Source organism: Panthera tigris, chromosome B4 (genome assembly GCF_018350195.1).
Source record: "Panthera tigris isolate Pti1 chromosome B4, P.tigris_Pti1_mat1.1, whole genome shotgun sequence".
In the NCBI taxonomy this organism is placed as follows: domain Eukaryota; kingdom Metazoa; phylum Chordata; class Mammalia; order Carnivora; family Felidae; genus Panthera; species Panthera tigris.
The window spans coordinates 48,951,393-48,963,493 of NC_056666.1; the positions used below are offsets into that span (position 1 = coordinate 48,951,393).

At 39.8% G+C, this 12,101-nt stretch overlaps 1 protein-coding gene across 1 annotated transcript in view; it reads left to right on the forward strand.

The window, feature by feature from the left end:
* Positions 1-12,101, forward strand: part of DERA (deoxyribose-phosphate aldolase) — a 117,529-nt gene that overhangs the window by 42,839 nt on the left and 62,589 nt on the right. Inside the window, exons 2-5 of the mRNA XM_042991837.1 lie at positions 6,046-6,143; positions 7,299-7,446; positions 9,400-9,495; positions 11,502-11,636. Of these exons, the coding sequence (XP_042847771.1) occupies positions 6,046-6,143; positions 7,299-7,446; positions 9,400-9,495; positions 11,502-11,636 (477 nt within the window). The remainder of the gene's footprint in view (positions 1-6,045; positions 6,144-7,298; positions 7,447-9,399; positions 9,496-11,501; positions 11,637-12,101) is intronic.

Sequence of the window (12,101 nt, forward strand, 5' to 3'; positions counted from 1 at the left end):
AGCAATAGCTGGGAAAGGGCTCATGTCTTAAGGAGGGATGAAGGATAAGAGAAAATGGGGAGACCTTAAAATCACAATGGGATGCTGCTATGTGAAGCCAGTACAAGAGCACATGTATCTATCTTATAATGTGAGCCCAGACTTTCTTCCACTGTGATGTGTTCTGAAAGAATGTTATAACCCACATGGCTATGGATACAATACATACTAGAAATGAAAGCCAGAGGGAACAGGAGGGTAAGCAGAGAATATTCTAGATTGGTAAAGAAGGAACAAGTTAGCAGATCATGTCAGATTGATGCCAGAAACCTAAGTTGAAGTATTTTATTTATTTAAAAATTAAAATAATATATTTATCTATTTTTGAGAGAGAGAGAGAGTGAGAGAGAAAGACAAAGCATAAGCAGGGGAGGGGCAGAGAGAGAGGGAGACATAGAATCAGAAGCAGGCTCCAGGCTCTGAGCTGTCAGCACAAAGCCTGATGTGGGGCTCGAACCCATGAACCGTGAGATCTTGACCTGAGCTGAAGTCAGATGCTTAATCGACTGAGCTGCCTATGTGCCCCTAAGTTGAAATATTTTAGAGGGTGTAGTAAACTTAATATTCACCTGGACTTGGATTAATAACCTAAAGAGTGGTCTTAATGGAGAATGTATGTGGGATAGGAGTTGAAGATTAGGGTCAGAGTGGCTCTGGGGAGATGTCATAGTAGTAAGGCTCTGTGACTAGTAGTAATATATGTTCTAAGTTGCTGGTGTCTTGGTTTCTATTTTTTTTTTTTTAAATAAACTTCACCCCTAGCATGGAGCCCAGTGTGGCGCTTAAACTCATGACCCTGAGATTAAGACCTGAGCTGAGATCAAGAGTTGGACACTAAACGAACTGAGCCCGGGTGTCTTAGTTTTTAGATCATCTATCTGGGCTCTGAGAATTGGGTTTACACACTAGGATGTTGGAAAAGTTGGCTCATGTCCAGTGGGGGCGTGGATGCCCCAGAGAGCTTACCGGGGGCCTATTGGATGGTAGTAGACTTTGTGAAGAAAGCTAATTCTTATTCCTACCTGCTAGTAAGGATGGGGCTTCCAGTCTTTCTTGTATATTTTTGGCTTAGGAAGTGGGCAAGGCTGAGTCTGCTCATTTATATAAGTTGAGTATCTTATGAGCTTGGATGGATCAGGCATGCACTAACATCCAAAGCTCTTTTTTTTTCTAGCCAAGCTGCCCTTTTCCAAGGCTGAGTTTAAAAGACCCTACATGGTTGGGGCTGCTGGGTAGTTCAGTCAGTTGGGCGTCCGACTTCGGCTCAAGTCATGACCTCATGATTTGTGAGTTTGAGCCCTGTGTTGGGCTTTGTGCTGAAAGCTCAGAGCCTGGAGCCTGCTTCGTATTCTGTGTCTCCCTCTCTCTGCCCCTCCCCTGCTCATGCTCTGTGTCTGTCTCTCAAAAATAAACATTAAAAAAAAAAGGACTAGACATGGTCAAGTTGATATTTCACCAGTTACAGGGTCTGTGGTAAACAATAAATTTACTGTGGAGCGCCTGGATGGTTTAATTGGTTAAGCAACCGACTCCTGATTATGGCTCACATCATGATCTCACAGTTTGTGAGACTGAACCCTGTTGGGCTCTGTGTTGACAGCGTGGAGCCTGCTTGGGATTATCTATCTCCCTCTCTCTCTGCTTCTCCTTCTCTCTCTCTCTCTCTCTCTCTCTCTCTCTCAAAATAAATAAACATTTTTAAAAATTTTATAAATTTACTGTGATGCAAGAGCCTTATTGAGCAACTATTTTTGTGCTAGGCACTTGTGCATATGGAAAGGTCTGGCTGATTCCTGGGAAGTTGCAAATTAGAACTGGAAATAAACAGAAAAGAATGAAAAGAAAGCATGGGAAATTTAGTCTTTCTTCCTTTTCCCAAATTTGGGGGAAAAAAATCTCTACTAAGCTATCACAATGTATTTTTCTCTATTAGGAACAAAGGTCAAATCAAAATACAAATAAACCTCCTTTCACAGAGTTACCATTTGAAATACTCTGAAGAAGTGCAAGAACATCCAGGGAAGCACTCGTGGAAGTGACAGACCACATGGTAGAGTTGTAAGGAAAATGATTGGTCTCCATTGAGACTTCACACAGGAAAGATAACAATAATAAAAAATTGTGAGAAGAGTATCTGAGAATAAATTTATAACTGACAGAAGGGCCTGAAAGCCACCCAAATGACATACTAAGAGACACAGTAGGGCATTTTTTCATGGGAGAGTTTTAAGAAAAGAGTATTATCGCCTTCCAATTATGGCTTCATGTCGATTCTCCCCAAAGGCACGTGCACTTGAAACCCCTCCTGGCCCCGTAAGAGAAGATTCTATGGTACTGATGAGATTGTGTGCATTAGAATCACTTCTCCCGGAAAGGAGACGCTAAAGGGTACTCGAATAAAATATTAAAAATTATGAAGGACATAACAAAGGCCAATCAGTCCTTTCTTTTCCCCAGACCCCATAATATGAGAACAAGGGTTATTTGATGAAATTAAAGAGTAGCAAATTAAGTGCTAATAAAATGAGATAGTCACTTATATAATTCATTACCATGGGAGGTCACAGAGGCAAATTCTGTGGCTGGATTAAATATGGGGCCAGATAATTTTATGACCACTAATGATATTTTTAACAGTGGAGGCTGATACTGCAAGAGAAGTTAGCCTATTACATTCTCCAGTAGGTGGTTTGCAGGGACCTCTGGCAAGTGATGTCTGTGAAGTATGAGAGCAGGCCCTGTGGGTTCTAACCTTTGGTGGGGAATATTACTAAAAATTAGTTTTTAAGGTGGATGTCCTCAGGTATTCCATGCATGCCTCAATCCCAACTTCTCTTGTGGAGATCCCCAAGTTCCTTTATTGGAAACAGTTGGGGTGCAAAGTTCCATTATACAAGGTGAATAAGTTCCAGAGATCTAGTGTACGGTAATGTGACCATTGTTAACAATACTTTATCGTGTGCTTGAAATCTGCCCAGAGAGCAGATCTTAATTGTTCTCAGCACACACAAAAAAGGGAAAAAGAGAAAATGGTGTGAAGTGATAGATAGGTTAATTAGCTTGATTGTGGTGGTTATTTCGCAGTGCATATGCATATCAAAACATCAAGATGTGTATCTTAAACATACACAATTTTTATTTGTCACTTATACCTCAGTAAAGTGGTGGGGGGAAAAAGTAAACACTCATTTTGTTTTAAAGCAACTGGGAATGGTGTTGCTCAGAATTCGATCATGGCTGGTGTCGGGGAACCATTCGGCTTATTTATTGAATGCCGCCATGTGTCAGGCACTTGGCTTGGAGTTTTAAAAATCTGTGGGGAATGTGAACATTTCGGCAAATCAGTGTATTCAGAATGAAAGGGTCTGCGCTAACGGTAGACTAGAGAGTAGCCTTAAGTGCAAAGGAACAAAGGAGTAGCTCAACTGGTATGGTTCGGAGAAGGTTCACAGAGACAGTAGCATTCGAACTGAGTCCTAAAGGTTGGGTAGGAGTTCACTGTATTGGCAAGATAATGAAGGGCAGAAGGAGCAGACAGCATGCACAGGTCCAGAGACAGAACGTGACAGGCTTGCCAGTGAACTCCTGATAGTTTAGAAACGCTGTACCACAGGGTTGGAGGAGCAGAGAGGGAGAAGAGGGTCATATGAGGACAGAGGCAGCCAGGCGATGGAGCGTCCTGGACCTCTCTCCAGTAGCAGTGCTTCCATTGGTGGTAGTGGTAGAGAAGAGGTGGGGAGGGGCTTCCAGAAGTGTCACATGACTGATAAAGGACGGCCCCTCAAAGCCTTGCCCCACCAGCATAGGCTTCCCTCTTTTGGCCACTGCCAACAGTGGCTTGGTGGTGAGCCCTGTATTTCACACAACTCTTTGCCTCATTGGTTTTACTATCTGCCTGAAACGATCTTTACCACAAACCTAATCACCGTTACTAGTTTTTGTTTTTGTTTTTTTAAGAATCTCCCCTGTTTTTGGGTATAGAGGGGTTCTTATAGGTCTTATGATTAGGATGAGTCTGATGTGTCAGTCTGGTCTTATTTCTTTGGGCTTTACCTAGAACCCATCTCTGTGTAGGGAAGAAGAGGCAGATTTCATTTGCTTGACCTTAGACTCCCATTTTCTCTGTGATGTTGGCTCAGTAGACAAGGAGGAAAACACACAGTGTCTTTGAGGAGCAGATGGAGTGAAATGTTAAAAATCTGTTTTGTTAAATGATTTCGGCTAACAAAATAGTTTAATTGAAAAAAAAAAAGCACCCAGACTCTGCTCTTTATTCAGTGATATTTAAATAAGTATATCATTATTAATCGCTCAAACTCGCACTTCGAATTTCTACAACATTAATATTGATAAGAGGAATCAATTGGAAATGAGAGAATTTTTTTTTGTAGAAACATAGTCTTATCTCTGTGGTAGATGCAAATGCTTTATTATTATTATTTGTGTTGTTATGTGGTGCAGTATGCAATCAGCGGTTTTCCCCATCACATTGTAGAGAATTGTGTACCGTAGTCCCCTCTTATCCATGGAGAATATGTTCCAAGACCACCGCTAGTCGATGCCTGAAACTGTGGACAGTGTTTGACCCTACATATATACCATATTTTTTCCTATACATACACACCTATGAGAATTTTTAATTTATAAATTAGGTACACTAAGAGATTAACGGCAATAAGTAATAGTAAAATAGAACAATTATGACAATATGCTATAATACAAGTCATGTGGATGTGGTCTCTCTCAGAATATTTTATTGTACTGTAGTCACCCTAGTGATGATGTGAGATGATAAAATACCTATCTGATGAGAGGAAATGAGGTGATGATGCAGACATTGTGAGCTAGTGTTAGGCTACTATTGACCTTCTGGTACCTCAGAAGGAGGATCTTTGGTTTTTGGACTGCAGTTGACCACAGGTAACTGATACTGCAGGAAGCAAAATCACGGATAATTGGGACATATTTCCTAATGAATAACCTTTCCCACTGTGTTTTTTTTTAAGCCTCTTCTAAGAAGAAGTTGCTGGAGGGATATAAAAATGAAGTTATTTATAGAAGGTAGAAGATGCTGGAGGGATATAAAAGTGAGGTTATTTACAGAAGGTAAATGGGTGTGTGCTCAATTTACTCTAAGGTCACCTCTGTTATACAGAGTGCTGGTGGATAAAAGTGAAATACATGTGCACCATCCTGTGTTTGGTGTTAGATACTCAAAGATAAGATCATGACTCACAGTACAGTGAGCATAGGAGACCAATTTACCATGACTCCTGGCTGAACTGAATACAAGTTGTACAGTACAGCTGTATCCAAAATGTTAGCTCTATCTGAGGAGCTCGGCAGTGTTTTCACAAAAGCTAACATGTAGGCTGGGTTCAAAATAGGAGTTACAGTTAACTAAGATGGAGGGTAGGATCGAGGTAGGAAAGAGCATTTCAAAACTGAAGCAATAAAGATGTCTCCCAGACTTTTGAACAGCTTGTTTCTTTCTTTCCCTTTTTGAAACTTCTGTTCTATCAATGTTGTAATTTCTAATACATTTTGAAATAGTCTCCTTTGACGAAAGAATGGGATATATCATATCAGCATCTAGTAGAGACTAATCTTGTCAGTAGGGGGTAGTGATCAAGGGTTCCTTTAAGCCCCAACATTAATTCACTAGGTAGTTTATTAATCATTTGTTCTCCTGGACGGGGCACTTACAAATAAGCCTTTGCCGTCAGATGTGAGGCACATGGCAGGAGTAATGTAACATTTTCCTCTGTTAGATATGTCTGTGTAATGAATCAATACAAGTTCTTCCGGTTCCTCCTGTACTTGATTTTACATGAAGTATGCCTTTTCATGACCAAGCTTCTTTCAACAAGGCTATTGATTTGTAATTGTGCAAAAAGGAAACAGAAGCTTTATAAGAGCTTCGATGCAAAATGATATATCCTTTCAAGGACTGCGTGAAAATAGGTGAATATATTTGATAAAGAAGTGTTCTTCTTTCCCCTTCAGACCTTAGCTGGATCTCCAAAATACAAGTGAATCAACCAGCAGTTCTGAGGCGTGCAGAGCAAATCCAGGCTCGCAGAGTGGTGAAAAAGGAGTGGCAAGTAAGGTTTCTTCTTGAGCATTCTATTCCTGTAGTTTACAATGCCTGGTCTCTTCCCTCAAGGCCACAATATTGAATTTTGCTCAAGATGCATCTAAACTTAAAAGATTGCAGCTGTCCATGACTTATTTTAATAATTCATATATGATGATGATGGGTTGGAGAAAGATAGCACATTATCCGAACAAGTTAAACATCTTACCACTCTTGAGTGGCAAAGCCGCAAATGAATTTGAGGCATCTTTATTCATGAGTGAATTAAATGGCGTATTTCCTCAACACATTTATTTAGTTCCTTAGACATACCTTCTTTGGTTGTCTTCTATTTTAATTTTTAAACCATAACGTCTAAACCTGGTGTGTCTGCTGTTGAGGCCCTTAGGCATAAAAGTTGACCTTCTTTGACCACCGTGTTTACCTCACTATTAATTTTCATAAATCATTTTCCAAAATTCAAAAAGTGATGTTTCATGGGGTACTTGTGGTCAGCATATCCTTCAGTGGATACTGACCAAAGATATGCTGTGGATCACAGGACTAGAAGGAATTCAGAATTCATTTCTCAAGTGAGGCAAAATATTGCCATTGAATCCTTTAGGGTGACATTTCTCATTTGACTCATCCTTGGAAATATTCTAATTGAAAGATAAAAGGAAATTCATTAGAATGAATTACAAACTATGAATATTGTTTTAAAAATGGGGTTGGAATACAGTGAAAAAAAAAACAGCAAAGAAATTAGAGACTTCTTTTTTAATGTCTCATCCTAGATCTCAAGGGTGGAGGTAGAAATATCAGATAGAGATCCTCTTATTCCCAAGTTCTCTCATATCATGGTAGCCATCAGGGCTCCTGGTGGATAAGATGGGGAGGTGTGATGTGGGGAGGCTTGCTCTATTAGGGATTTCACTTTGAGATAGCTACGGAAGGAAAAATAGTTTTAAGACTACTCCGTACCCCTCTTTTATTTTGTTCTCTGCAGTGTTCATCTTTTTGGTCCCTGTTGAGCAATGTCTATATCATATAGAGAATGACATGCCTGAGAACAGTGTAGATGTCAGATTTTAGCACAAATGTTTGTCTAATGATTTCCTGCTAACTAACTGGGTTGTTGACGATTTTTTTTTAATCTTGTTTTTTACTTTTCTTAAACCAGGCTGCTTGGCTCCTGAAAGCTGTTACCTTTATAGATCTTACTACACTCTCAGGTGATGACACATCTTCCAACGTTCAAAGGCTTTGTTATAAAGCCAAGTATCCGATCCGGGAAGATCTCTTAAAAGCTTTAAATGTGCATGATAAAGGTAATGTTGTGTATAATCTGTCTGTGTTTACCCCTTTACAGTACTAATTACTAAATCTAAGAGGACTTAAGACAAGATTCAGCTGCTTAAATGGTAATAGCAGTAAGATCCACTGGTAGATTTGTGTACATAGCATATAATTGAGATTCTTCTCTAAAAAACAGCAGGGAGAGAATCTGAATCTCTTTTTTAGGTCAGTTCTTCCCATCATGGATTAAAGTTGCTGGTAGAGAGTTTCTTTATTTTTCTTTCTACTTCTTCAGTGTGGGAAATTTTCTATCTAGTGACTCTAAAATACTGATTCTCATTCCCTAGCCACATGTGCAAAAGCCAGTCTCATTACTTAATAATCACATCTCATACATAAAGTATTTTCTGTGAGTAAATGAAATACTTTTGAGAATAAAATGCAAATGGGGAATATTGCATGCTCGTATATTAGGTTAGATCTTTTGAAAAAAGTTATATTCACTCTCTTAGTATACATGAAAGAAAGGACTTTCTAAAGTTGCCATAAGTTTAGAATGTTAACATTTTAGGAAAGGAGGAGACCTTTCTTTGAGAGTTGATCCTCTGTATCTAAATGAGGAAACCGAGATCTGGAAGGCTAACAGCATTTCCGGGATGATGTGCGTATCACTCACTGGGCTGGTTTTAGGAGCTTTTCATGGAGAGATGTTTCATGATCCCTGAGTGCCTGTCTGTAATGAATGCAGCTAGAGATGCTGCTTTGGTCCAATGCTGGTGTTTTATCCCAAGTAATTTGTAGATAATTTGTAGACCTATAACGCCACAGCTTTTGAAAAATACTTATGATGTTTCTTTTGAGTTGACAATAAAAACACCACCTATTTGTAGGTGTTGTTATACAAAGTTATTAAAAGTAACAGCCTTGAGGGAGGGGCTGAAAAAAGTAACAACTTCATATGAGTCTTATGCTCTTGTTTTGTTTTATATTGGCTATTTGATTTTTATTTGATTTTTTTTAGATTTAAGAGCTTATTCTTCCAAATAAGGGCTCCAGATTCAGATATTATTATTTCTTGCAACAGAGGGAATAGGATCAATTAAATGTCATTTTGCTATATTACCTTGTAAGGTTCACGTCCATTTTTTTTTTTCATCCACTGTCTGTTTGCTGTAGAAATCTGGATTTTGTTATCTACATGAAATAAAATATTGTCACTGAGTCAAGACCATTATGTTTACCATTTAGGAATTTTTAATTTTTTTTTTTTTAATGTTTATTTATTTTTGAGACAGAGAGAGACAGAGAGAGACAGAGCATGAACAGGGGAGGGGCAGAGAGAGAGGGAGACACAGAATCGGAAGCAGGCTCCAGGCTCTGAGCCATCGGCCCAGAGCCCGACGCGGGGCTCGAACTCATGGACTGTGAGATCGTGACCTGAGCTGAAGTCAGACGCTTAACTGACTGAGCCACCCAGGCGCCCCTAGGAATTTTTAAAAAGTGGTATTATATTATCCTCAAAGAGCAGCATCATGATTATTTTATTCCATGACTTTAACAGTTAGAAAATGACCCATATTGTCAAGACCTGGAAGGGAATGTGGAAAGTCAAAGCTTTTTCTTTATTAAAAAATTTTTTTAATGTTTATTTATTCTTGAGAGAGAGAGAGAGAGAGAGATCAGGGGAGGGGCAGAGAGAGAGGGGGACACAGAATCCAAGCAGGCTCCAGGCTCTGAGCTGTCAGCACACGGGGGGGCTCGAACCCACGAACCGTGAGATCATGACCTGAGCCGAAGTCAGATGCTTAACCAACTGAGCCACCCAGGGGCCCCTAAAACTTTTTCATTCAGTGCAGCGTCATGGGGGAGTTATTTTTCCTGCCATTTTGATTTCTGCCAGTGTGGTGGTATAAATAATAATTAAAAGCATATTGTACAAATTGAACTTCCGCTAAAGTAGGCTGTTACGATTTCTTTCTTCATAGGCCTTACTACAGCCGCCGTTTGTGTTTATCCCGCACGAGTGTGTGATGCTGTGAAAGCACTGAAGGCAGCCGGCTCCACCATCCCCGTGGCTTCGGGTAAAATTGTTTTGGCTTTGCTGTTGTCTCTCAACCTGTTTCCGGTTCTTCACCTCAAAACTCCTGGAGGCTTTATATATAATTTTATATTATTTTAATTAGTTTTATCTATTTAATTATTTGTATTTACTCATTCTCTCAGTATCTGATTGCCTGCTAAGTAGCTGACCATGTGAATTCCCAAGAATACAGAAGTGTTTCCCGGTCCTTAAGGAAACTTAGTTGTTTAGGAGGAATAATCAAGTTTAAAACATCATCATGCAGGGTATATAGTATTATATGTATGCAAAATATGCTAATAGAGATATGCAGAAGCTACACTTGTAACTCTGAGCAGGGAGTGATTTATTTTGCAGAGGTTGGTGACAGAGAGTAAGAGGATTCTTCATAGAGGAGCTAATAGCTGCATAGGGTCTTAAAGGGTAAGGAGGCGTGTTGGTGAGTTAGCGAATGATTTTAGACAGAGGAACTAGCGTGTGTGAAGGCACAGGAGCGTGTTCAGGGAACTGTACATGGCTTGCAGTTGTTGGGTCTAAATTGGGGCAAGGGGGCAAGGGGCTCTGTGAGTTGAAGCTGGAGAGGTAGATCAAGGCCGGATCCCATAGGGAAACTAGGCTCGGCAGTGGCCTTTGGGCTCATTCTGGTGATGGGGCACATACTGCAAGGTTTTGAGAAGAGGTTATGTCATGATCAGCTTTATGCTGTAGTGGGTCAGGAGATGGTACTGGACACATTAAGGAGGGGTGACAGGATGTTAGGGGGACTTACCACAGTCCCTGTGGGAGGTGAGGAGAGCCACTCCAAAGCCTGGGAGATAAAGAAGAGAGGGTATGTTCAGGAGTTATTGGCTTAAGAGAGACTCAGTAGGACTTGGCATGAAGGAAAGAAGAGTCTTAAAAGCTTCTGTGTAGCTGAGTGTGTGTGAGTATATGGATGGACAGATATAAAATTAGATTGTACTTTTAGAAGATGTTAAGAGGAATATCCTGGGGCCTTGAAAAAGGAGTCTAAAAAGATGATTAATTTATTTTATTAGGGATACATCAAAAGAAACATAGTATACAGTATTGATATACAAGCCATTTGTGAGGATTCCCACAGTATTTGGCAGCTGCCTTAATTTTTCATCAGCTTCTGTCAATTCAGCTTTTCTTTTATACAACAGGGAAACGTGCTCTCCTGTAAGATAGCAGACCCAAGGAATTTAATAACATCAAGGAAATACAAAAGGTTATCTTTAGTCATAGAAATGGAATTAATGATGCACGTGTAAAAAATATAATAGGTTTTCAGAAGTGTGGCTGTATTTTCTTTTCGTTTTTGTTTTTTGTTTTGTTTTGTACTTTGTTTTGTCCTGTTCTTCCCACCTCACCCCTGTCCCGATTTTGTGGACAAATTAGGTACCTTTCCCTCCTGCTGTCTCTTCCCTTTATTCTCATCTGCTTAGCTATTCATTTTAAGATAGGCAGTGGGAAAAAACTATACTGCAATTTGGTTACCACAGCTGTAAGTGTGAGTGAGTAAATCAAGAATACAATGATAGCCAACTTGATTAGGAGTAGGATCCATAATTAACCAGGGTCCATCAAGACAGGGCTACAGCTACTGTTTTATGACTCGGTGTGATGATAACATATTCTCTTAGTATCTGTTTACTTAGAGCCCCCTCATGAGCATCACTGTAGCAACTTACTTTCAGGTTTTCCAGACGATGCAATACTAATATTTATCCTAATACCAATAACGCTATATGAGATGACCTTCTATTTCTTCACACTTCACTTTGCAACATAAGCGTGAAGCTCTTTAGTGTCATTAATGCTTTAGTCTAAATGCTGTTTGTTGTTGTTTTTTGTGTTTTTGTATCAAATTCCTTGTTGAGAAACCAACTAAAATTTGTCTTCTTTCCTTCCTCCCTTCCTTCCTTTTTTCCTCCCTTCCCTCTCTTTGCTTCCTTCCTTCCTCCCTCCCTCCCTTCCTTCCTTCTTTTTCCCTCTCTTTACTAGTGGCCACTGGCTTTCCGGCTGGACAGACTCATTTAAAAACACGATTGGAAGAGATCAGATTGGCTGTGGAAGATGGAGCTACGGAAATTGATGTGGTAATTAACAGGACCTTGGTGCTGACAGGCCAGTGGGAAGGTATGTGCAAGTCCTTACCTAAGAGGGAGGCCTAGTTCTGTCCTAGTGAATGAAATGGAGACGATTGGAAAAGAGGCAGCATGTTTTGGAAGTCATTGTTCTAGATTACAAGTCACTAGATCAGAAGGCGAATTTCAGAGAAAACACGGCTGGTATTGCTCATCCTTGTTCCCCTCACAAATCCTAGACAGTTGCCCACCTATGTGAACTTTTTAGATCCCTTTGAGTGCTTAGGTGAGTGGTTATTTCTATGCAGTAGACTGTTAACTTTTATTCTGTCCTCCAGTATTTTATTACTCAATACATAAATCACTCTAGGCAAGTCATTTATGCAGTTTAATATGTGGAGGAAACTTCCCTTTTTTATGTTAATCTTTGTGGATTTTGTGGAGGTGGGATTAGTAGTAAGTCTGCGAAGTCTGCTTTATTCCTGCTATTCTTACACATAGTTCCTAGGGGTTATTA